The sequence below is a fragment of the Bos indicus x Bos taurus genome, chromosome 12 (genome assembly GCF_003369695.1).
Source record: "Bos indicus x Bos taurus breed Angus x Brahman F1 hybrid chromosome 12, Bos_hybrid_MaternalHap_v2.0, whole genome shotgun sequence".
Taxonomy (NCBI): Eukaryota; Metazoa; Chordata; class Mammalia; order Artiodactyla; family Bovidae; genus Bos; species Bos indicus x Bos taurus.
In genome coordinates this window covers 32816707-32844158 of record NC_040087.1, presented here as the reverse complement: position 1 = coordinate 32844158, position 27452 = coordinate 32816707, and the positions used below count along the sequence as shown (strand labels likewise).

General features: G+C 37.6%; 1 protein-coding gene across 4 annotated transcripts in view; it reads left to right on the top strand.

Moving 5' to 3' along the window:
- CDK8 (cyclin dependent kinase 8) overlaps positions 1–27452 on the top strand; it is a 72607-nt gene that overhangs the window by 32512 nt on the left and 12643 nt on the right. For 3 of the 4 annotated variants that reach the window (XM_027557547.1, XM_027557546.1, XM_027557545.1), the window contains exons 3-6: positions 632–742; positions 4399–4539; positions 20041–20098; positions 22373–22504. In XM_027557547.1, the coding sequence (XP_027413348.1) occupies positions 632–742; positions 4399–4539; positions 20041–20098; positions 22373–22504 (442 nt within the window). Of the gene's footprint in view, positions 1–631; positions 743–4398; positions 4540–20040; positions 20099–22372; positions 22505–27452 lie in introns of those variants that run through there. The other variant, XM_027557548.1, reaches the window with a different exon arrangement.

Below are 27452 nucleotides of genomic sequence, written 5' to 3'. Positions count from 1 at the left end.
CATTATATTTATTTTTAATTGAAGGATAATTGCTTTACACTATTACGTTGGTTTCTGCCATACATCAACGTGAATCAACCATAGGTATCCATATCTTCCCTCCCTCTTGAACCCAACTCCTACCCCATCCCACCCCGCTAGGTTATCAGGGAGCACCAGGTTGAATTCCCTGTGTTATATAGCAGCTTCTCATTAGCTATCTATTTTACATATGGTAATGTATATATTTCAGTCCTGCTGTTTCAATTCTCCTACCCTCTCCTGCCCCCAGTGTGTCTATAAATCTGTTCTCTATGTCTGAGTCTCTATTCATGCCCTGCAGATAGGTTCATCAGTAGCATAAAATGGTAATTTTTACATTGTATATATTTTACCATAATAAAAACATTAAAGAAGGAAGCCGACTGAACAATAACAAAACTGACAGATTTACACAATTATATCTTTTCGGTATCTTTTGCCCACAGATTTGTATTCATTTGTATGGGCATCTCAAAATTGTATGGGTATTTATTAGATTTTTAGGATTGAGTACCATTAGGTTTGTATTGCCTTTGAGTTACAAACAGTGTGGGGTTTTTCATGTTACTTTTATGACAAAGATTTTTAATGACTCCCCTTTGTTTTGCAGCTACTTCGAGAACTTAAGCACCCAAATGTCATCTCTCTTCAAAAGGTGTTTCTGTCTCACGCAGACAGGAAAGTGTGGCTTCTGTTTGACTATGCTGAACATGACCTCTGGGTAAGGCGCACCGTGGTGGATGTGGGGCAGTGGTTTCAGTCGGGGATCAACAGGACTAACTGGAGACAATTTGGGGAGCTCATCGTAGTAATAGAGTTATTATTTTAAGATAAAAGGGATCTCAGAATGTTTTTGAGAAAGTATGAAGGCTAGAGTATTGCTTTGTATTTTTACTTTTGTTCTTATCAGTTTGACATGCTGCAGAGAACAAAAGAATCTGAAGAGTATAAACAGCTCTTTAATATTGTTTTCCTAGCTGTGGATTTTGACAACATAAAAAAAAGTAACAGTAATAACTGTTTTGTTGTAAAGTTTAAAAGCGGCGTATTTCCTTTTATTCTGTAGTGAAGGGAATCTAAGATGAGAAGGTGATAATACCTTGTGTAGGGACCTGAGTATGTTGTGTTTATTGGGAGAACTAGATTGAGGTTTGGGCTTCCCTGGTGGCTCAGCTGGTAAAGAATCTGCCTGCAATGCAGGAGATGTGGGTTTGATCCCTGGATTGGGAAGATCCCCTGGAGAAGGGGAAGGCTACCCACTCCAGTATTCTGGCCTGGAAAATTTCATGGACGGACTTGATAGATAGATAGATAGATATAGTCCTTGTGGTCTCAAAGAGTCGCACACAATTGAGCAACTTAGATTCACTCACTTGGATTGAGATTTAGTGGGCCTATTTGTCAAATGACAGAGGGCAAATCTCTTAATGATTCTGAAGGGGTAGCTTCCCCATCTGTAAAATATAATACTTTTACTGCTTTTTTTTTTTACAAGTAAATAATGTCCAGTGTTGTGTCGTTAATTAATTAACAACTACTTCACTATTGTGAAATATATTTTTATGCTATTTAATACATAATAAGTTCTTTAAATATTTTGCTATGTTTTGCATCCTGTCTATACTTACTGAATTAGCATGGCTGTGCATTTATTGAGCTAAATAAAAAGAGAAAACATATGCAAGGGATTACTGTATCCTGGCTCAATTTCAGAATCTTCAAAATATATCTTTTCATTCAGCTGTAGTTCATAAATGGAAGTACAAAATTTTGAAATAAAGCTAGCACAAATCTCAGTAAAACTGTGTAAAAGGAAATTTACCTTCTGAAAATAATGAAAGTTTCAAACTCTTTTGCTAATTTCCAGATGAATCCTCATTTCCGTCATTTTAACTTTAACAGACTCCAGAAATTGAAACTTATTTTGGTTTCATATGCTTTCAGATTTATTTTTTAAAAAAAGTTTTTTCGTATTGTTTGTAGATTGCTATTTTACATGACTAAATGTGATTTGATTCAATTTATTTTTATATAAGTTACCTGGAAAAAACTATTTTCAAACAAAATAGACACATGAAATTTTCCCTCTTTTATGAGACTATTGCCCAAGGTTCGTGATAGTTTTTGTTGGCTTCTATTATTGTAAAAGAAATATAATCAAATCAAATTCGGATTCTGTTAATAAAAGTTCAGTAAATTGGAGTGGCCAGTATTGAACACTCATCATATTTAAGTGTAATATAAAATCAAATTATATAATCCAAATTTATGAGAAAATTTCTAGGCTAGTTGATAAGCATGGTATGTAATAAGACATACTTGAGCATAGGAGATAGTATTGTATTCAACATGTTTTCTAGCAAAACTGGAATGTAATATTTAATTTTATGTGTAGGTATAATAATTATACTTTAATAAATTAAGCTGCATGTAATGTGTGTATATGGAGAAGGAAATGGCAACCCACTCCAGTATTGTTGCCTAGGGAATGCCAGGGTCAGAGGAGCCTGGTGGGCTGCCATCTATGGGGTCGCACAGAGTTGGACACGACTGAAGCGACTTAGCAGCACAGCAGAATGTGTGTATAGAGTCACTACTGGCTTTATCAACTCATGTAAGCCAAATAAGCATTTCTAGTGCTCATTTTAATAAAAACCAAATGATGAGTCAGTTTACTAAAACTACTTTTTATCCATTTTATTTTCTTATTTTAATTGGAATATTGAAATGAATTAGCTGGGGTAAGGCAGCAAAGGCAAAAAGAATAAAAAGTCATTTTAAAAAATTACTTAGGTGTTGGTGAAATCTTATGGTATGCATATTACATATTTGTTATATAACCCAGGAATAAAAGTGAAGGTAAGAATTTCTCCACTGTAGTTTTTGTAGCTATAAAATATTGGTAAAGAAGTGATTTGTAATACCTTAATGAAAATACTGCCTAAAGAAATGTATATGGCATCAACTTATTATCTTACCTCCCCTGCATGTTTGTTCCTTTCATTCTTACTCTTGCAGGTTTTAATGTTCTTTTTTTAATGTATCTTAATTTTTTTTTTTAAGCTCTGAGAGCTGCTGGTTCTTCTTAAGGTGATGTGACTTGGATAGTTCTTTGAATAGGTGACAAAACAGTCTAGATTATAAGGACTTACTATAGCTCTGTTTTGTTTGCCTGTTCTTAAGTACTTCAAAAAAAATGACTGAGAAGAAAATTAAAATAATATCATGCTTCTACTAAAGGATAGATTAATCATACTAAATTGGTTAATCATACTACATACTACTAAAGGCACTAACTGATACCCTTTACCTTCCCAAATATAGGCCTTTGCTCTGTATTTTTTCTTTGGAAAATAAAACTCCTTCACTCATTAGTCGTTTGTTATTTCTTACCCATTTTCTACTTCTGTATCTTAAGAAAAGGGAAATGAAAAGGTTAAGTTATACTATTAAATAATAGTTATACTATTAAAATAATCACTCCTGTTTTAATTATTTTTACTAAGTTCAAGAATACACCTAATATGCAGTCAGATACTGGCCAGGAGTCTGCTCTAGTGTCTGTTAGATTCGGGCCTATGCCCAGTGGTATGCACAGCAGAGTTGGCTGCAGCTGATTTCTAGATTTTCTTGCAGTTTGAGTGCTTTCATTACAATGAAGACATCTGTCGAGAGTTTGAAACATTGGATCTTGTTTCTGTTGAGGTACATTTATTTGTAAAATGATTTTTCTATTTATAAAGTGGCATTATGTTTACTGGATGTCCACTAACATTATACCTAGAAAGCTTTGCTAGATGTTTCAAGGCCATTTTTTCTCCCCTCGTCTGAAGCATTCATATTTCTAAATATTATGTATGACCAGAGATATGTACTGGTCATTTACATATTATTCCTTTGTGCTTCTGTGTACTTAATTGAAATATTTTTCCATTTGCTTTCTTTATAACCCAGTTGTGGTAAATAGTTAGCACACCTATGCTATGTCAACCAGCCAAAACTCTTTTTTTCTTTCTTTCATTTAATACACATTTTATTCACTGCCGAATAACAGATATTTGTTTCTTGAAAATTTTCACTAAACAGCTCAAGTAACTCTGAAAGTAATTTTTAATTATACTTTAAAAATAAAATCACATTACTTTCTACTTCTTTGTTGTAATTTATTTTCTGAGGCCCTATCCCATGCTCAGGAAATGACTTTTTAGCTGTAGTTATTTAAGGTTATTTATGCTATCCAGCAGAATGTGAAATGATATTTTCAGTATCTTTGGAAATCCCTGAGTATTTCTTTTTCAGTTAGGAAAATATTATTTATCAAACTATCTTTCCTTCTTTTCTTTTTTAAGCTTCTGGTGATATTTTTCTTTCTTTCAGCATATAATCAAGTTTCACAGAGCTTCTAAAGCAAACAAGAAGCCAGTTCAGTTACCTCGGGGGATGGTGAAGTCACTATTGTATCAGATTCTGGATGGGATCCACTACCTGCATGCTAACTGGGTGTTGCACAGGGATTTGGTAAGTTGAAACGTAGTTAGGTGTAAGCTAGAAAGATGCACTTGTGAGTTGGGTGATATATCTAGATGTTAGTGCTGTACAGGCCTGCAGACCTTACAGGGGAAGCAGGAATGCTACGGTCTCAAAACTAGCCCAGCCTTGTGCTTCTGTGTGATGTCCCCTGCTTCGGGACATACATGAGCTGGTGCTTAAGAGGTGAAAGAGGCCACACTGGTTTTGGTAAGCTTTTAAGTCTGTAAATAAAGCATTGGCTTGCTTTACATTGATTATTAGATGCCAGACAAACTCTGGAAGTTGGTGTACTTATGAATAACTTGAAAATACAACCTTTGGAGCCTACTGCATATGAAGTTGAATATTAGAAGATAAGTGTTCAAGTGCTTGTTTTTTGAACCCCACTATATTAGTAGCAGTCTCTCAGCCAATAGCCTTTATTAATCATGATTGGATACATTATTAAGAAGCCTTGCCATGTTAAGGTACACTAAATTCTTAAGAATTCAGAAACTTCAGAAATTGACTTTGTTTTTATTTTACATCGCAGAATAGTGTATTCCCTTAAAAAAAAGTATAGCATTAAATTGTTGATTAAATTGTGCTTGTTCATGAAAGCTTTATATATTTAAATCATTTAAATTTCAGATTCCTGTTTACCCCTTTGATACTGCATAATTACATTGTGTTTTTGTTCTTTTCTTTGTAAATGTAGTGACTCTAGTGAGGTTTGTAGCAATGCCTTCATTTCAAGCAGTTATAGACACAGTGCTGGAAGCTGTGGCGTGGTCTCTGATCACATGTGTACTTAGGAGAAGTCTCCATCCGGATAAGGTGGAGCCACTCTGCCCTCACATGTGTGCTCTTTGCCGGGTGCTCTGTGTTTAATACATTCGTCTCTGCCTTCAGTCAGGTGTTGTAGTTTCTGGTTCTTTCATCTGTCTTCAGTAAATCTCCTTGAAATACATTTAGTGGCAGTTATTTTATCTCCAGTTCTCAAGCCTAGAAAAAGCATTTACAGTAGGACCAGTAACACATCAGAAGTTTGGTTGAAATAACTTTTTATCTTATGCAAACTTTATTTTTAATAGAAGTAGGATATTTATAAGCAGTGAATTTACAGAACATAAATATGAAAAATCCTTTGTCTGTTTATGAAAATGAAAATAAATTTCAACTTTTAGAAGAGTCAGCTTAGGGGAAAACTGTTACTACTTTTGAGCTCCTGACATTTTTCATGATTTTAAAAGAATAGAATCTGGTTAAAGGGCATTTTTCTCCCTTAGAGTTAATTATGCTAAGATAATGTTGATTTTTTAATTTAAATATTTCTCATCACTAAAATATGTATGTTCATTAGATGAACACAAACTGATTTTAAACCAGTATTTAATTTTTATATTAATATGTAATATACCTCCTCTGTTCATGGAATTCTCCATGCAAGAATCTAATGTATAATGTACCTTCTCTGTTCGTGGGATTCTCCAGGCAAGAACACTGGAGGAGTGGGTTGCCATTCCCTTCTCCAGGGTATCTTTGCAATCCAGCGATCAAACCTGGGTCTCCTGCATTGGCAGGTAGATTCTTTACCATCTGAGCCACCAGGGAAGCCCCATAATATACCTGAACTGCTTACATTAGTGTTAACTACACTATGAAATAATGAAAGTAATGAAAATAGTTTTGAAGTCTGATTTCTTTTGGGAGAGTTCTTTCTATTGACACAGCCTGAACAGTTGTCTTTGGCATAGAGACAGTGCCAAGCAGGTCATTTCAGAAGTGTGTGTTTGTGGTGCCCCCGGAGACAGGGCGTGGAGCAGTGTGCCCAGGTGCAGGTGACAAAGGAACACGCTGTGTGCAGCTGATTTAAAAGTAATAATGAAACAAACTAAAAGTAGTCACACTTCATTATTACCAGGTACTCGCAATTCTGAACAGTATCAGGGGTAAAATATTCCTGTTCACTGAAGCAGATCCCTCCTGGTGCTGTACCCCCTCTTGCTAGGCCACTGCCATCTGTTTAGAAGTGTGTTCATCCACAATCTTTTCTAAACTGTAATCAATTATTTGTCTGCTGCTGCCTCCTTTGACTTTCCGTCTGAAGCATGGTTTCCTGTAATGTCTATGCTTGGCTTCTTAGTGCTCTTTCCAAACGCCTGACCCTTCTGTGCATCACAGGCCCACTGACCATTCTCTCAGTGAAGTGATAACCTCCTCCCCTAGGCTGGATCTTACTGGTTCAGGTCCCTGCCTCTTGAATTATTCTTCAGTTCTTGAAGGAAAGATTCATAATCATAGTTTTTATTAAAATTGTGCCTACCTTCCTGCCAACTGAAAATCAAATTTTGGAGTTTGATTGATAGTGTATAATTTTTCAACTACAGCTACATAAGATATTCATATATGTATTAAAAGTATTTACTCTGAAGAATATTCTTTAGAAGCTGTATGACATGACATTTTTTAAAAAATCTTTCCTCAAGCAGTTATTATTTGCAGTATAATTACTAGTTAATTATGTTATTTGCTCCTCTTCAGTCAGGTTTAGATGAAATGAGGTGATACCAACCTTAGCAGATCTACGTAGATTTCTAATGTTAAGAATTGGACAAGTTGGTTAAGGTGCTGACTTGCCACATGAAGCTTCATATCAAGGTAGAAAATTAACATAGACCCCCTAAAAACACCATTTGAAAATAGTCCAGAGTGTTACTGAAGCTTTTGCTTAATAAAATTGGCTTTATTGTTAATAGAAACACTGATTTGAGTTGATAGAGTTATGGAGTTCTTTGGTTGATATGTATAGTTAACTTTACCATTTAATAAATAAAAGTTAATTTTGTCACTACTGATCATTATGTAGTAGCAAATCAGTAACTGAGGTCTGTCATCCTCCACAGGAAATATACTTGATAATTCTGGAACTCTTGTTAGGCTGAATGTAGTAATAAGTACACATGTGCAGATGTTCTAAGAAATGGGCTGGAAAGGAAAACTATGCGTATTTGTGAGATAATTTATGAATTTAAAGTAAACTGGAGAGAGAAATAAAAACAGTAGTGTGTGTAAGGTAACTTTACTCTTTCTTTGGGACCACGTCCTTCCCCTCTCTTCTCATATTCTCCTCTCCTTGGAAATGAAAGTTGTTTGACTAGCAGTCTATAGTCCTGGTTCTGGCATTACCACCTGTATTAATCATTGTTCTCGGGTCTGTGTAGAGAGAACTGGGTCTGTGTGGAGAGAGTAAGGTTTCTCCTAAGCACTTCCGTCAGGCAGTTGTGGAGGCAGGGTCAGTCCAGAAGCTGCAGGTCAGGCTGGCAGGTTTGGCAAACCCAAGGCAAGAGGTGCACTTGAGTCCAGAGTCAGGCCACTGGCAGAACTCCTTTTTGTTTTGGGGTGAGGCCCACCCACACTATGGAGGGTGATCCCACTTAACTCAGAGTCCACAAATTTAAATGTTAATCTCATCTAAAAACACCTTGATAGAAAACATCCAGAATACTCTTTGACCAGATGTACAGGCACTATGGTCCAGCCAAGGTGACACCCAAAATAGCCATCCTATTTAAACGGGTCAACTGAGACACGTGCAACGTGGGAAGAGGTATTTCAGGGTTGTGTTGTCCATATTCTCCCCCGCCTCAGCCCCCCAGTTATCTGCTTACATAAAATAGGAGTGTTTTGTTGAGTTAAGGAATATTAAGTTTTTTGGTTTTTTTTTTTTTTTTTGCCGTATGTATCATAAAGAGAAACTAAGTGTGAAATATTAGGAAAGCTTCAAGTAAAGATATGTTTTAATGACTCAAAATAAGAATAAGTTTGAAGTCCATTAGCCTAATTGATTGGTGGTTTTTTCCTGAGCCCAGTCTAGTAAAAAGCTTGAAGCACCAAAGTCATATTCGATCCTTTTTGTGTAGAAGCCAGGCTTGATCCAGCAGTGGTGACTGAACTCCCCTTTGAGATGCAGTCCTCTGGGATTGAGTTAGAGCACATGGGCAAGGGTGTGACCACCAGTGACTCCACTGTGACCTATTTGAGGATGTCCAGCCAGTTCACTGTCTAGGCTCTATCAGTGGAAATGATTATTTTTTTAATAAAACTTTCTAAATTTTGTCATTGTTTTCTTGTGCAATTGTGAAATTTCAAACTCAGTAATTTTTCTTTTCCTAGGGAAAATTCTGTGATAGATTAAGAATTTGAAAAACACTTCTCACCAGTATGCATGCTGCCAAATTGAAGATTAAAAACACCACTATGGTCTGGCTCCAGTCTCCTGTTTTTCTTTTATCTCATTCTTTATATTTATTTTCCAGTCAACCCAGAGGTTGTCCTGCCTGTCTAAATGCCTTCCTCCCTTCATCTCCAGCATTTGAAATTCTATTCATCCTTTAAAGCTCTGCTCCTGCTACCTCATCAGAAAAGCCCCTAGCACCCACCACGCCAGTCACACTAGCTGAGACTGAGAATGTTTACTTCTAAACCCTGTAGCATTATTTTGAAGTGCCCCTGGGGTGCTTACTAGTTGGGTAATTGTACTCCTCTATCTGATGGTAAGTTCCTGAGGGCAAAGACTGGGACTTCTTATATCTTTGTAGACTTCCCAGTGCCTGTGGAATACACAGTAATATATACAGTATTGCTTACACGGGGTGAATGAACGAACTAGCCCGTCTGTAACAGAAGCAAAGTGGTCTCCAAGGTTATTCCCCATAGCTTATCTCCAGTGTTACCTGACACTTCTCTGTATCTAGGGACGCACACACTCTGCTGCATTTCTTCCCTTCACTCCCTCTTATCTCTGCTATGATTTAGTGCAGTGAAACAGTGCAGAAAAAATTCTTTTCTATTCATACCACATTTTAAGTCCTTTCAGCAGCCTTCTTTCCACTGAAAAGAACTCAGCTCTTATCAGTTAGTTCAGAGACCATTCAGCTAATGACAGTGATCTGTCGATCTCATCCATCGTGCCCTTCCTCTCCCCCAGATTTTTGTTCCGCCCGGGGAGACCTGTTTCTTGGCCCTTTGTCTGTCCTGATGTTCACTTTATGTCATTTATTTTTTCCAATTTTTCTCCTTTAATCTTAAGGGTGGAACGTTTTCATCATTGTTGATTTACATCCCTCACTTTTTTCTTTCCACAACTTCTGGAAGTCCCTTCTGTGTGAATTATTCTTTTAATCGTTAATGGGGTGGGGGTGGGCATGCCTCTCTTCTGTACATTCCAACTATTCTGAACTTGCATCGCCAATGTTTCACTTTAATCCTACATTTAGCAGACCAGATCATTTCTAATCACCATGTCAGTGTTTTAATTTCTAGCTGATAGTTGTTCTTTTAAAATTTTCTAGTGAATGTATTGTTGGCTGAATTTTGTGCTTTTTGTTGAAAATATTCATTCAGCTGTATCAGACTTAACATAGAAATGATTTATAGTCAAATCAAATGATTTACTTGTATTTAAGTAAGTATTAAAGACTTGTGCTTTTGACTTGTTTCCTAAGGAATTTAATAGAGAGTAGAGAAGTAGTTATTATGACTTACCTGCTTGCCATTAACTTTCATTAAGTGTATATCAGTTATCATATGGTCATTAATGTGTTCCATTTTTTAAAAAATCTAGTATCCCCCCCAAATTTCATTTTAATTACCACTTTAATGATTTTATCATAGTGGTAATTAACTTGGAGCTCCCAGGCACATAGGCTATATTTTCATCCTCTTGCACCAAATGGATAATGTAATATATACTATAACTTCTGTAATTTTTTTCCTTTTTTCCTTTAAGCTGAATTACAAGGCTGTATATGAAATTTGGAGTGTTTTGGAGTATTACAGCTATCTGAAGTTGGTCACTCCTGCCCTAAAACAATTCAGAATATTTTCTTTTGGCAGGGAGGGGGGTGGGTATAGCTCAATGACAGAGCATTCACTGCAAAATAGGTTCTTTGTTTTTTGCCATAGTAAAATTTCCTAGAAAATAAATGTCTGCAGAGATTTCCTTTGGAAGTATCCCAGGGGGATGTCTTGTCATGTGTAAGTATGTGAGGTGAAATAGCCCAGTGGGCCATTGCATGAACATGTTTATAAAATGCTCGAGCTATTTCAGAGCTTTAATCTGGCTTATTAAAAAAAATATCTGATAGTGCTGCTGCCTTGAAGTTTATTTTGATTATATTGGATAACATGGAATCACTTGGTGGTGGGGGGAGAGTTTAACTGTGCTTGGTGAAGGATGAGTTGGTTTCCTAGCAACTGTGCAGTACGATCAAAATCTCGGAGTGAGCCATTGACTCAGATTCAGTATCATAGGGCCTACTTTATGAAGGCACCTAATTATTGATTATAACATGATGAATTATTGGGGTGTTTTTGATCTGATTCTTCTTATTTGAGTAAAAGATCGCCTGGTTTATTAGATTTGCTTACTAATACTAAAGTTTGTAAACAGTAATATAATTAGTTGGTTTGCTTGGGATTTTTAGATTAATTTTCTCATTGACTACTAAGCTCTGTACAAGGAAGTGGAAAACTCAGAAGAAAAGAGATTAAATTACCTGATTCTGGTTACTTAGCTAATTATTTTCAAAGCTGGATCACTGAATTTAGGGATTTTCCCCTCTAGGTCAGTGATTTTTAAATTGCAGGTTATAAGCTGTGAGTTGGGAGATCACACAACACAACCAGCCTTTTTAAAATTTTTAATGGAATAGAGTAGAACAGAGCAAATATCAGAGTACATCATATGTCTTGAGGGAGGTTGTTGCTTCATGAAACTTTTGTTTCACTTCTGTGTGTGTGTGTGTGTGTGTGTGTGTGTGTGTGTGTGTGTGTGTGTAACTATGGCCATGAGTGATTTTCTTCCTGTGGGTTGTGTTCAAGAAGGTTTGAAAGCCGCTGGTCTTAGACTGTTGCCCAAAAGGTACTTGATGTGTTTAGGAAAAGAGAAGATCAAGTCTGTAGAAAATACTTTGTTCTAATTATAAATACTTCAATATTTTATGCAAATGTATTGACATTGATAATAAAATCATGTTGAATAGCAGTAGCCCTGTAGGGAATGTTTTTCTAACTAGGGTTTATTTATAGGTGGGAGAATTTCAGGCAAGTTTCACTTTCCTCCTTTAATACCTTCCTGAATTTTCTAATAGGTTGCAGTTAACATGTTATAATCATACAGAAGGAAACAGAAGAAAATACCTATTTAGTCTTTTATTAAAGTTCACCCATAATATTCAGTGTTGTTTAGTGTATTTGTTTTATGTCAGTAGGGGATGGTTGCTATTAAGGAAAAAAAAGCCATGCATACACTTTTTTGTCTGCCTAAAAGGAGAGGGCAGTACATTCTTTAGGGGACGGGGGAAGCAGAAAGGACGTTGACACTGTCCAAATGCTGAAAGAAGCAAAGAAACAAATTGATTGGCCAGCTGGGAAGAAAGGAGACTGTGTTCAAGGCCTCTGTTCTGACTGCTGTTGCTGCTCCTTCTCTGTGCTTAGCTTCCTCGAAATGAGTATTGGGAATATATTAAGCATGTTTCTTTAAAACAGAGCTTTTTAGAAGAAAAATGCTTTGTGATTGTCAGGATCAATCATTGCTTATTACTTGAGATTTGCTTCATTTACTGGGAATAAATGAAATCTCCAAGGATTTCCTCCAATTTTATTTGTCTAATTGTATAACTAGGAAATACAAAATTGTATCCATAAAATTTAGGCTTGAAGATGAAACATAGGTTTTATTGATAAGAATGAGTTAAGGCAAACTAAAATGAAGTTTGCATTACTTTTGGTTAACATAACGAATATTGTGTTTATTCTGTAGTATGTTGACTTAAATGACAATTGGACAGTTTTCTTTCTTGGAAGTATTTGATTGTAAACAGTCCCTTTAGTTTCTTAATATATGCCACATTTGTGTAATTTAGATATTGAGCACGTACAATGAAGCGTGTTCTGTTGTTTGTAAATGATGAAAAAGTGGCCCACTTTGTTTTACTAAATAGTGCAGCTCCAGACATTGTACCTGCTTATGTGGGCAGATTAGAAGTTGATTATAGAAACACTATGTTACTTAGTTTGCATGTGGCTTCTCATCTTCTTTCAGATTCTCGATGAATCTTTTCAGACCCTTGATCAGCAAGACACTAGAATCTTTTTTAAGTCCCATTTCTCACCAGACAAGACAGATATTCTAAATAATTTAATTGAGCTTTTTAAAAAAATAGAGTGAAGATGATATTTTTGAGTAATCCTGAAAATTGGCTAGAAATAGAAGATTATCTGAGTTTTAAGTCACATATATCTTTTCTCTTTTTTTTTTTTTAACATAAAATGGATCCAGACCCGTATTTTTGTCTCTTTGATAGAGAGTGAAATATTAGGTTGTCTGGAGCATAATAAATGTTCAGTCAGTGCATTTTAGTTCCAGTCCATCATTAGGTTGCCCTAGGACTGTGAATAAGTACCTTAGGTGTGCGAACTTTATCCATTTCACTTACTGGTATATCTTTAGTACCCAGGATAGCACATATTAGCTGCATGATAAATATTTATTGATTGAATAACTGGATTCTTATCAGTGCTACCTTCAAAACACATTTCAGGTTGAAGTACAGTTAAGACTCTCCTGTGACATTGATTTGAAGTAGCACAACTGGCCATTGGTCCCAGTCATCTGACCAGCGTCTTTTCTCAAAGAATAGTCAACTGTAGTGCTTGTTTTCAGGGAGAAGATGCTGTGGGAAGAGTTAGCCAGGGAGGAAAGGGCAGATGAGCAGGGATGATGAAGTCCCCCTAGCTCAGTCTCCCAGCGTCTGCCCAGTGGACAGGTGCAAACCAACAGGAATAGTTCAGACCCCCTTGCTTTCAGGATGTGGGTTTGCACTTCCCAAGTGAACTTCCAGGTCTGCTCATTCATTTCACTCATTCCTCTTCATTGATTCTACAGTAGCCTGACCTCCCAGTGCACACAGTTGAGTTTTTTGCAGTCCATTTCCTGCCTCTTGACTTTGCTTCTTATCGTTTCTATCGCTGCTATTCTAATCCAGGGTACTTGGATTACTGAAAAAACAAGCACGTGATCGTCCCTCCTTGCAGTCTTACGTTTCTGTGGTCCAGTATCTACGTAGCAATCAGAATGACCTCTAGAAAGCAAAGCACACCATGTCATTCCCCTTCCTGCAGTTCCTCAACAGCCTTCTAACCTGTGAGACAGGTAACTCAGAATCTATCCTAAACACAAACCTAATAAATACAGTCGGTCAGTGTCACGTATAAACATTTTTGCTTATATCTTAGATAAAATATTAGCGAATAGGATCCAGAGGAACATTAAAAGATTACTATACTCCAAGTAAATGAAGTTCATTTCCAGAATGTGAAGATGATTCAGTATTTGGAAACCTGTTGACATAATTCATATTAATAATGCTAGGAGAATAACGCTGTGGTTATCTCAGTAGTTGTAAATGTAAAACTTTTGCAAAATTCAATGTTTGACAAAATTTAATATTCATTTCTGATTGAAGTTCTTTATAAAAATAAGGAAGGAAGGAAACCTCTAAGTGTGTAAGCAAGTCAGCAGCTGTTATCCTTCTGACTTCTTTGTTACCACTGTTACCTGACAATGTCCTAGAGCTCTTCTGGTCTAAAAATAACCTAAGGAGCTATGGTAGGGGAGGCTGAATAAAGTAGGATCAATACAGTAGTGCTATGCATTTATTTATTTGTTCACTGTTAAGTGAATACAGAAATCAAAAGGGCTTTTCTAAGATATTTATATACATGTAATAATGTAGATTTAGAGAAATCTGGAATTATGTCCACCAAAATGTTTGTAATAACCTAACTCTGTGAGGTGAAGTTTCAGGTAAATTTTACTTTCATTGTACTTTTCTATATTTTAATCTCCTGCAGGAGTCTATATTTTTATTGCTTTAATTCTTAAGAGGCTATTACTAATAATAAACAGTTTTTTTGATCTGTAAAAGGCATAAGTGATTGACATCTAGATAAAAACAAATTAGGGGCATCTCCTAGGGTGATAAAGAAAAATCATCTTGGCGGTATTATCCAGTCATACATGGGTACCCTGCCCCCAGGAGTTTCTACTTAAATCATTTCAGTTATGAGTCACTGTTAACAGATTATAGTGTTAGCTATCATTATATTTTGGACTTTTAATATATCAAGCATTATATTGTATTATGTACATTAGCAAAATTTATCTTTGCAACACTAACTTGTCATTATTTTTATCCATATTTTATAAATGAGAAAATGGAGGTGAAGATCACGGAACTAATAGTTGATGGGATCCTTGGTTTTTTTTTTTTTTTTTTTTTAAGCCTATTAAGCATTTAATCATACTTCCTCATCTTCAGAAGTCTGTTATATTCCTCAAATATTTAGGGGAAGAAAAAAAGTTGAGAACTCTGGGTCTAGAGTCTGTGTCTGTTCAAATATAGAAAAAATTAGAGTGTCACATAAAATATATTTTATTTCAAGGGACTTCGCTGGTGGTCCAGAGATTAAGACCCTGCCTTCCAGCACAGGGGATGCAGGTTTGATTCCTGATCAGGGAATTAAGATTCCCACATGCCACAGGATGTGGCCAAAAAAAGTATGTTTTATTTCCAAGTATTTAAACACATTTTATAACAGCAGGATGATTGAAATAATGAATATACACCAAAAAGCTTATGGTTTGTTCAATTTGGCAGTTGTATAGAAGGAATTAGAAATATATAATTATGTACCTTGATATACTTTAAATCAGATTGTGACAAATTTGTTTAAATAAAGAATAAGCAAAAACTATAGAATGAAGCAGTGTGATACAGTTGAATTGCTTAGCATTTAGGGACATATAAAAGAATATATTTTAAAATATGCATTACCTAGGAATCCCTGGTGGTCCAGTTCTTAGAACTCTGCAATTCCACTGTCTAGGGCCCAGATTCAACGTCTGATTGGGGAACTAAGATCCCGCAATGTGCACAGCACACCCTAGAAATAAAAAATATATATAAATAAACATTCAATAAAAATGTATGTCTAGAAAAATTCAGTGTGTAGTATAAGATAAAGATATACATAAGTATTCATAAAGGTACAGATTCTGCATTAATCTCTCAGAACACAAAACTAGAAGTAAAAGCAGAAATATTTTCTTAACAATTAGACATCATCAATTGAAAGTGTAATTTGAAATACAGATCGGTGTGTATTATGGCACACAATGATTAACAACCAAACTGAGAGTTATCAAGTGTCCAGAAAGTGTGCCACCAGGCTGAGTTGGTTACAGTGTGTAAGTTTAGTTCCAAACAGGTCTTGGAGAGCAGCACTTGACAGTGGTTACTTGTGTATCGCTGTCTTCTGTTCATAGATCCATTAAAAATCAGCTTTTCTTACTGACTCAGAGTCTCCATTTTGCCTTGATAAAATCAGTGAACACATGAAGACCCTGGCTTCATCCCTAGAATAAAAAGTTTTTGTAGTTAGCTTGACAGAGATGCCAGCGTTGTGCAGTTCTGTACCTGTATGAAATACCTCTAACTGATAATGGCAGTTTCCTGACTAGCCCAGGTCCTGTCTTTCTCAAGATGCAGTTCCCGGCAGCCCTTAGTTTTCTTCCCCAGTTGGGCTCTTAAATGAAACCAGTTTACTGCCTCTGCTGTTTGCCAGAGTCGTCAGTGTGATGTTTCCCAGTGTGACAGAGTCTGGAGAGCAGAAAGTCTCACCAGGAATGGTTATCTCTGTAACATAGACATCTAGGAAATGGCAGTGGAGAGTTTTTTGGAGCACAACATAAAACAGGACAAGCCATGAGACTGTAAAACAGGGGCACACTTTGATTTCCGGTTGGCCGAAAAGTTCGTCTAAGTTTTTCCGTAGCAAACTGATACAAAATTAGTTTTTTTTCTGGGAGAAAGAAAACAAGAGAAAGGCTTGTTTCAAGTCATAGTTTCAAATAATCAAAGAAGTAGACTTTTCTGTTTCATTGTTCAGCAGGCAATAAAGGTGTCCTGTAGTCACTTCTGTGAGTAAGATAACTATTCTTGAAGATGTTGTCATGATGCTATAATACTTTTAAGTCACATTGGACCTTTGCTGTATGTAGCAGCAGATAGTTTCATGGGGGGATGTGCCTCATCAAAATGTCACCAGCAGAGTTCTGTATGTTCCTTTAAGATGATTACGTTTGATTGCAGTTTACTAAAGTCATGATTGTTGCTGTGTTTTATCATCAGTGACATGGATGGTTTGGCCCTAGGGCTATCAGATTCTCCACTGATAGACAAAGATGAAAGGAATTAGCCTTTTGGAGGATATAGTATTGTCTCGGTGTGGCATTAAGTACTAAAACAAAAATCAAGTCTTTTGAAGTCTTCCTTAATACTGATTAAACAAATAAAAGACTATTCATGATCTCTGTGGTTTTTCTGCCATTTTCTCTTGAACTTTCCATTAGGTTACATTCTCAAAAGAAATGTAGTGTGGAATTTGTCTCCTAAATCCAACTGTCACTGTCTAGGGCCTGTGGAATGGTACCATGGGATATCCCATGGGGAGCAACTCACTGCTTATAAATAGTGTTAGTAAAACAGCACTGAACACCGTTCTCTTTTGTTTCTGACTATATAGCATGCCAAAGCTGAACTTAAAACCACTAATTTAAGTCTGCTTAGTGCCTCAGCCCTGAGTTCTACTTCAGATCGTGCAGTAGGCAGTAAGTTGTCTAATAGAAAAAGTTCTAATTATTGCCTGAAGTTTTGGCCCCAAACCCTAATACCAGGCAAGACTTTGACAGAGAAACTGTTCCAAACCAAGGCTCAGAACCAAGCTGCTTGGGACATGGCCAGTCCATTGAGTGTATAATAAAATGAAGACCAAGAGGGTTTTTTTTTTTTTTTCTCCCTTTGCCTAGTAGCAGGCTAACCAGTACCACTCACCCCAGGGCTTCTCAGATCTGAACCCAGCTGCTGAATGAGTAAGAAATCAAGAGGGATTTTTTTCCACTCTATCTAGAATAGAAGGAAGAAAGAGATGCCCCTTTGTGCTTGTGCTTTTGCCAGAAACGGAAGTAATCTTTTAGGAGCACTTGAGTGCTAGCAGAATCCATCACAGCAAGCCGGATAATCAGCTGGTTACTCTGGAGGAGAGCGTGGTGTTCGGGATGCGGTGGAGGAGTGATGGGTGGTAGAAGAGTCTCTGACTCTTTAGAATCTTTTAACTGTATGTGGCCTGTTTGTAGTCAGAGTGTATTCGCGTATTATATCTTTAAAAGGCGAGTGGAGAACCAGACGTTGCCAAGTAACACAGAGGAAAGGAAAGTTGTTGTGGCAGAAATACAGGGCCAGTACTGACGTGGTTGTGAAAAAGGTCTGACTAGTCACAGAACAGGACAGTCAGGCAGCACACTTGTGGCAGGGCCGTGCCCTGGGGTAGGGAGTCGTCTTGGAGCCGAGCTTGCAGGTGCCTGGCGTCCCACCATGAAGACTTCTACCCATTCACAGCACAGGTGGGGAGGGGCCGTGAAAGGTGAAGCCTTTAAGTAATAAAGCACAAGGAAAGGGCTCAAAGAAACTTGTGAAAGAGTTCATCCCTACCTGTCACTAACCTTTTTTGTTCTTCTAGTCCTTATTCGTGGCACATTTTTAACCCAGTTGTATTCACAGTGTGTCTATCATTTTCTGTTCCACTGTTTTCCTGATTATTTTCCCCTGTCACTGTGGAAGATTTTAAGCAAGGGGGTGACATGATCAGCTTTGTCTCTTTGGAAGTGAGCCCTGGCGATGCTAGAGAAGCCAGAGTTGATGGGAGGAGAATCAAAATGGGGTTCAAGAGATGTCTCGGGGCTCCTGCCCTGATGGCCCATGAGGAGAGAGTTCTAGCCCAGATGTCAGGTCCCCTCCTGAGCCCCACCCCCAGTCAGGTGGAAAGGCTGCCTGTGCCTCTGGGAGGGCCCACCCCTGCCGTCACATTCCACAAGCCTCCCTGAGCCCTGGTTTGCTCTGGAGCAGAGCCTCATCTGGTGTCAGTGATGGGCAGTGCTGTTCGTGGTTGGCAGCTCCACGTGGCTCATGGGGAGTGTTATCGGCCCTGCACTTCCTTGTGCTTGCCCTGCTGTCTTGGGGCAGGAGCGGGTGTGATGAGAGAGGTTCTGGAAACGTTTTCTTGAGCAGAACATAATGATCATGACTATGGTGATACACATCCGTTTAAAGCTGGCTGTATAAATCACTCTCAGCAGGGCATGTTGGGAAGGGGGTGGCTCTGCTCAGGGACAGGCTGGATCCTTGCTGCCGCCCCAGCTCATCCCTCGCACTCAGAGCAGGCCAGTCACTCTCTGGTGCTGCGTTTCCTCATCTGAAAAGCTGCAGAATTTTCAACCTTTGAAATGTGTGCACTGCCTTTTCAGAAGTGTCTTTTCGCTGAGGATAAAGAAATAATTTTGATCTTTGGTAGTTGGTAGAGTAATGTCCTGGAAGTCACATTTTGTCAGTAATAGCATAGAGGCTGTTGTTAAATATGGTCAGGGGAGCCTGTGACCTGGTTCCCACTGTACACAGCCTTCATTAAGATCTTTAATTTGATCTTCAAGATTGCTTTGATCTGTGTTTGAAAGGGATTGAGCTCAGGTTTCGCTCTTATTTGGTAGACTGATAGAACTGCAGTCAGGTGAGGCGGACAGCAGGCTGGCGGCCTGAGAGAGATTGTGGCCTCCACCTTCCCTCCTCCTCTGCCTTCTTCCCTTCTCCCTTTTTCCTAAAGAAGGGCAGCCCTTACATTGCAATGTATGGTAGATACACCACCATAACGGGTTTTAGATGACAGTTAATCTTGATGTTTTTAGACATTTAAAAACTGTTTGAAGTATTACTTTTGTAAAATCTCATTTTAATATGTTAGTTTCCTTTTTTATTTAAAAATGAGAACTGTTCAGGTCATGGAAAATTTCTACTACTCTGCTAACTCATTTAGAAAAGGCTCTTACATTGATTTCTCTATAATTTGTTTGAAACATAGATATATACTATGTGGTTTCCCAAAAAAAAAAAAAAAGCTATCAGGTGGCCCCTTCTTTGTAATTAACTCGCTATTTTAATAATACAGTATTATATATGAAGATACATTTCCCCTTAAAGTTGCAGGGCGTTTTATATAATTGAAAGAGTTCCAAGGAAGCAGAGCATTGTAACTTTCTGCCAGATGTTCCACAGTAGTGAAAGCAGACTGATAACAGCGCCAAGAAAAGCCCTCGCTCTGCCTGGAGAAAGCACTACCATATTTGGCCTTCATGAAGTTGCATATTACTTGGCATACACACACACACACACACACACACACACACAAAGCTTCTTTGGTGACTTCCTATGTTTGATTTTAATTTTTGAGTAAATGTGGTTTTTTTAAAGGTGGATTTATGTTATATTGGCGTATTGTCTATTTAAAAGAAACCACTACTGTCTACTGAAAAAAAACACTATTTTGTTTCCACAGAAACCTGCTAATATTTTAGTTATGGGTGAAGGTCCTGAGCGAGGAAGAGTAAAAATTGGTATGTTATATCTTTGATAAGTCACAGCGTAGCACTCTTTTAAAACTTTTGCAGGCAGCTTTATCACTTCTAATTTTTGCTGTAATAATATGCATTTATTCATATAGTTCCATGTGATCGAAGCCATTTCTAAAGAGTATACATTAAAAGTGAAAAATGTTTCACACTCTCAAAAGGTGTCAGACAATCTTTAGAGACTGAAGTGTTCTAATTATAAAATAAGCCATGTGAGTTTCTTAGAAACTTTTTGCCTTCATTAAAAATAGCCTGTAGAGGTGAGTGGCTTCTATCCCTGTTAGAAGCCAACCTCACCTTTAGTCCTAAGGGCGTACAGCAAACTACTAATCATACCATCCGTTCTGTTTCCCTGAGCCAGGTCGATCCGAACATATCCTTCTGTTAGCCTCATCTAGGTCAGGGATTACAAGCTAAGAATACCACTGAGGCTGGGTAGGTTCTAACGAGCCTTTGCCTGAAGGGAAAAGAATTAACGAGCTTTCTGTGCCTCTGCATGTTTTCTAATAGCTCTGTTTTCTTATGTATCAGTGCAAAATTTTACCCATTTCTGGTCTGATAACTTATAAAGATAGAGCTAGATTTATTTATCCTATTTTTTCATTGTCATTTCCAAGTTGTGTTTGTGACATTTATTTAGTTTGTGTGTGGATAGAAGACATGTAGTAACCAAATTATCTTAATTTTAAAGCAGCAGGATTATGGGAGTATATAACAAAATAAATAGGAATTTCTGATTGCCAAATTTAGTATAAATTGGGATTATTAGCTGATTTGTACCACTTCACCAGCAAAGAAAAACCCAGGTGTTCCCAACCCTTCTTTCCACCCTCCCCTTTAAATCCTCCAATCCCATTTTCTCCTTCTAATTAGACTCGGAAAATACCCTTGATATAAACTGCAAAATTCTTGACAAACATTTGATGCATCTCAGAATGCTCCTAGTCAATTGGCTTGCTTTAAGAATCAGGCCCTGTCGGTCCTTACGTAGCGTCAAATGCCTGTTAGGTCCTTAGGTGTGCATTTAGCAGATTTCATCCAACCAGCGTGGTGGCATCAAATTCAAATGTAAGTTCAAAGCATGCACAGTCTAAAAGACCCAGCCAGACAGTATTTACAGATGTGTTTGCTACTGTAAGACTCGGGGAAAATTTATATATTAAAAATAATCTCATTTGGAATTATTTCTGTGTCACATGTATGATGTTGACAGGCTTGGGGGATATCAGTAGCTTAAAGTAGTCACACTTAAGATACATTCTTCTGTAAATCAGTATTTAGTAATCCGACTCATGGTTTTAGTTCTTTGCCACATTTCTGTGTTGGTTTTTTTAACCTCTATAAGTAGATCGATTAAGGCCTGCTTCATTAAAAATGTGTATTAGGAGAGCAAAATCCAACAAATGGTGGATGAATCTTGAAATTTTTGAATAGGTGGTATGACTAGTGATTGTTCATTCAATGTGTATTTGGCAGCTCTGTGTAATGACACTGTACTTGATGTTCCAAGGGATAGCGAGACAAAAATGTTTTTATCTGTAAGATCATGGTTCGTTAGGACAAACAGCTGTGCCTGAATAACTGCACTACATAGTAAACTGTGCGAAATGCTGTGAACTGTATCTCAGCACAGCTCCAGCTCTGAGATACGAGTTGTTGACATTTGTCAAATCAGTTTCTTCTGCCCTCAGTTTCCTCATTTGAAAAAGGAGGTGATTGAATTATATGATCTTTAAAGTCTTTTCCGGCTTAAAAAAAACAAACACAATTCTTTAAAACTAAAGAAAAAACTCAACCCAAATAAATGGGGGGAAATAGTGGTATTGTCATACTGTACATCAGCTTATACTAGTGAGCATGCTTACTGATGCAGATAACGGGAGGCCTCACCCTAACTGATCTAGTTCCCTGGTACTTGTGACCAGTAAAAAGAATGAACATGTGGCTGGCTGCACAGCCCTGTCCCCCTGGTGGTAAGACAGATGGAAAGAAATCTGCCCGGAGGAGTAGGGTCACCCTGGACCTCAGGCAGCAGAGTGAGTTTGTAACCCAGTGGCAGTAGTTTGCAATGAATGAAGATCTCAACCTTGGCTTATATTTAGACTTCTGAAAGGGGTGAGATGTTTTGTTGGTTTTTCTCCCCGCAGAATTCACGTTTTTCATATCTTACTAAATAATAATAGTAAAATTAGAGTCATCAATTACATTTGTAAAAATCTATTTACTTATCACTGTTGTTATTATTATTATTTTTTACAGCTGATATGGGCTTTGCCCGATTATTTAATTCACCTTTGAAGCCTTTAGCAGATTTGGATCCAGTAGTAGTTACATTCTGGTACCGAGCCCCAGAATTACTTCTTGGAGCAAGACATTATACCAAAGCTATTGGTGAGTAGAACTGATTGAAGTTCCATAACATTTTTAAAGTGGCCTTGTTGTTGTGAAATATACATATGTCTGTATATTTTTTAGGTCAAGTGATACAGAAAATTATAAAAGTAAAAGCAAAAACTAACATAAAATTCTACTGTCTAGAAATACCATCATTGGCATTAGGGGTATACATTCCAGACATCTATTTCTGATAAATAAACAGATGCTAAAAAGGTTTTTAAATAAATGGGCCCATACTGAATTCTAAGTAAAAACTATTTTAAGTTTAATTTTAGGTGAAAAAGAGAAATAAACACAATAAAATTTCTGAATCATTGAACTTCAGACAAATACTTCTTTTGCCAAAAGAAATGCTAGCTTCTAAAAGATTTCCCTTAAAATTAAGTAAAAGAAGATTATGAAAATAAGTAGGAGCTGAGAACATGGTCATTCACTTTTCAGTTTTTATTAGTATTATCTCCCTGTATGAAGAATTAGGAAATGAGTGCTCTTCTACTTGTTCCCCCACCAGCCTCTCAATGTATAAGCTCTCTTAATAATATCAGTCATTATCATCATCATTGTTACCACTTTGTTGATGTTTTCTGTTTGCAAACCATAATGCCCACTGTTGATTATACTTAACTACATATTGTAGTGGACTTGATATTCAGCTACCACCTTTTATCATAGCTATATCACAATCCTTTTATGACATCTTTATTCTGCTTCATTTTATTTGGTGGAATTTTATCAAGTAGTTTTTTCTTATGTATTTTGTCTTTCCTTTTTTCACGCCTCTGTTTTTGTATGTCTTTATTGCTTACTTGTTCTACGTTCTCCAGAATGATATTAAACCCATTTTTATTTTATTGGATAACTCCATCCCCAACTCTTATACTTTGCTCTACTCTGGATTGATTTTCATCTTGCTTTTTCCTTTTTTGTTCATCTGGGTTGGATCTGTTTCATTCTGGATTTCAGTATTTCATCCCTTACTTTGCTGTGGAATATTCTCAAGTAACCTGTCTTAGAGGTAAATTTTCTAGTTCTCTATTTCTGAAAAGAAAAATGAGTTTGTCATACTTTACAGTTTGGCAGGGACTAAAGTTACAGGTACAAAGTGATTTTCCCTCAGAGTTTGGTGAGGCTCCTCAACTGTGCTCTGGCGTCAGTGTTGGTAATGGAAGGTCTCAGGTGGTGGTGGATTCTGTGGGGTTTTGTGTTTCCTGAAAACAGAGGATTTCTCATCCTTGTGTTTCACACTGATTTGCTGGCCACCTACAGGCCCATTCAGTTCGAAGTTTATATCCCCTGTCTGTGGAAAATTCTCTTTGAAGTAGACTTGATTTCCTCCTCTGTGTTTTACTTCTCTCTTTCCAAAGCTGAATGTAGGCAGATGTCGGATTTCTTGGACCGGTACCCTTTGTACCACTTTTCTGCTCATGTTTTTTTACCTTTGTCTTTTTAATTTCTAAGAACCCTTTCTTGTTCTCTTGCTCTCTGTGTTTTCTTTGTAGTCACTCTTCATTGATTTGTCTTAGTCTCCCTTTCATGTGGTTAGTATTCTTCAACTGTTTGTTGACCCTTGATGTCTCTTTGCATTCAAGACTCAAGTTACAGAACACTGCTTGGGAACTTAGTGTGCATGGATTGGAGAGCTCCGAGGCTGGCAGGCTTTACTTTAGAGTGATCCAGCCAAGAGCAGCCATTAATGGAGAACCCTAAATGCCAGCATGTGCGAGTCTTTGCCCTGAGGACTTTCAGATTCTTTAGGGAAAAATCCTCCAACCTTCAGCCCAACTTTTGTATACCTCTCAGGGAATTTGGGAAGCGGGGGAGGTGGGTGGTCCACAGTTCAAAATATAGTCTTTGTATTTGACATTTCTTCCCTGAGTTGTGCAGGACACATCTGCTTCCCATCCAACAGTAATACTGTGGACTGGGGCCTTCTCTGAACTGTTTCCAGAAACATTTTTATCTGTATCTCTGCTCAGTCAGGTCTGCACACATGTCTTCATCCAGGTCTTAGTCACAATTCTCCTTCTTCAGGGAGAACGTCGTTGGTCACACCATCCACCTTCCCCGTCCTGGTAGTAGCTATATGCAGTGTCTGAAATCCCCTAACTGGGTGGGCCATGCCCAGGTGTCACCGCTGGAGGTCATTGCCTACATGGCCCCGGGTGAGAAGTGGTTCCTTGCCAAGGGAATCCCTGATGGTCTCTTTCCGTGCTCTGTGTTACTGGGGCTTTGCTGTCACTTCAGTATGTATTCAGAGGGGGAAGGAGCGATGGTTGTACTCTTTCCCTCATAGCAATCTTGAAATCAATGTGTCTTTTTTCATAAAACCTTTTATGTTCACTAATCTTTATATCTGCTTTGAGATCACATTTTACTGTATAGAAAAATAAAGGTAGATTATTAGATATGGGACTTTGTGCTATTGTTGCAACCTTTCTACAAATCTAAAATTATTCCAAAATAAAATATTTTATAAAAAGTCAGCTAAGGAGGAAAAGTAAAGATTACTGAAGCTAGTCCTGTTTTTCAGTGTATATTACTACCTAAACATACATTTGATTATTTTTTTTACAAGTGTATTCTAAATGCTTAAGCATGTAAACTAATATCATACATAGCTTTTTTTTCCACCTAGAAAATGAATATTTAAAAGCAGTGCTACTTTTGGTAAGACATATTTAAAGACTATACAAATAAGAAAGTAATTACCAACTTGTAGCTGCTATTAATGGAAAACTTGAGACTGAATTGATATAAATTGAAGAGAAAATAAACTATCACATAGGTTTGTGACTCTGGCTCATCATTTATCTTTTTCTTTTTTCTTAAGAAACCCATTTTTCATTGTGAGCATTGAGATCTGAACAAGCTGTTACCCTCCAGAGCAGTTTACCAGTTCTAGGTCAGGGCTGTTGGTCACAGAGCTGGACTCACCAGCTATTAGATAGATTGCTTTGTTCAAATGGGTGCCTATTTTGGGTCGTAAGAGGCCTTCCTCCTCATTAACATCAAAAGTTATTGGATAACTATTAGGCTTTTTAAACTTGGAATGGAAATTATGAAAATTATGTCATTTACTCTTAAGGGATCTCCATCCATTTGAGAAACAGAATGAATATGTGTGGAAAATATGTTGCCATCTTTGAATAGCAGAAGCCTAGCCCTCTGACTTGTTGCTTTAGCTCTGCCACTCTAGGGGTCAGAGGACAATGTGTCCTTCACAGCCTCGTTTTCTGAAGACAAGGATTTAGCCTACATCATCTCTCAATTCCCTTTAACTGTAAGCGTTCTGTGCCCTTGGATAGACTCCACTGCATTCTGGGGCAGGAAGAGCACCGGGGACTAATGTGGGGCAGGAATTGAGACCAAGGTCCGTGCCAGCCCCCACGAGCACCTGGCCTGGCCCAGAGCAGCCCTGGAGGATGCTTTCCTCTAATGAGGTTTGACAGAAAACAACAAAATTCTGTAAAGCAATTATCCTTTAATAAAAAAATAAATGTTAGTAATAATATAAAAAACTAAAGTGATAACAACTGCATTAAAAAAATTGCACCAAAAAAGTAATGATGTAAGATCTTACAGATTGCTTTTTTATTTGAGAGACAGAAATCATACATAAATCACTTTTATATACATTTTTAAGAATAAAGACTAGAATCCACAAGTGAAAAATGAAACTTCTACCTTGCTTCCAGTCTCTCCTGCACCATTACGTTCCTCCTACTCCCCACGTGGGTAGCCTAGGGGTGCGGTGAGGTTCTCAGCAGGGCCTCCAAACCACTGTCAGTGCACTTTCCTAGCACTTGGATTTCCTGAAGCAGATAGAGGAACCTTTGTGGTTGAACTTACATATTATTAGCTGAATATGTTCATTTTAGTGACATCACTGAGAAGGCTTAAACCTGCCAGTGGAGTTAGGTGGGTCGTGTTAATACTAAGGTACTAACAGGCAGCAGGAGAGTGTGGGGGAAATCTTAGCACATGAGCCCGCCTGTTCCCAGCCTTTCTGCAAATAAGTCTAGGTGCCATGGTCATTCACTCTCTTATAGGAGACTCTGAGCCGAGTCATTAAACCCGAGAGAAAATGATAGATTAGTCAACGGAGATAGGCTCGTTACACATGGGGACAAAGTTTAATTCAGTTTTGAGTGTTGACGGTTTTATGTGATTGACTTTGTGGAGAAGGGTGAAAGAGGGGAATCAACTCTTCAGTTGTCACTAAATGGCAACTCACTCCAGTATTCTTGCCTGGAGAATCACAGGGACGGTGGGGTCACACAGAGTCGGACACGACTAAAACGACTTAGCAGCAGCAGGGCAGTCTTAAAAGTTTTTCTAAAGTAAAAACTTCGGTAAGACGGGGAGAATGAGAATTTACTCTTGCTACCAGGCTCCTCCGTCCATGGGATTTTCCAGGCAAGAGTATTGGAGTGGGGTGCCATTGCCTTCTCCCTACATTAAGGTAGAGGCTTATAATTACTGATTAAAACAAATTTAATATATATCTCTCCTTCCCCCGATTTGGGTCTGCGTAGCCTGCCAGTTGGTGTCTACTTTGCCTGGTTAGCTCTGTAGCTACACATGAGCATTACAGAATTTGAGAAGTATATGGGGTTTGTGTGTTTTTAATTTGAAAAGTTTTTCTAGAAGAAATTTGACAGGTAGGTGAGCAAGAAAGGACTTTTCTTATGAATTCAGCACAATCTGAAAAAGTAGGCAAGGTAGAAGAAACTTGTTGACAAAGATTCAGAAATTTATCTGAAGTAACAGCCTGATCAGCGAACTCAAATTCATGATTATTGTCTGGGTCAGTATTTGAAGGAGGGAAGGATGGTGAAATTGATAACAGGTGAAAAATAATAGAAACGACATGAAGAGAGAAGTTATATAGGGTAAAGTTAAACAAGTTTCAGTATTTTTCCTACTTTCTTGACTTTTCTTT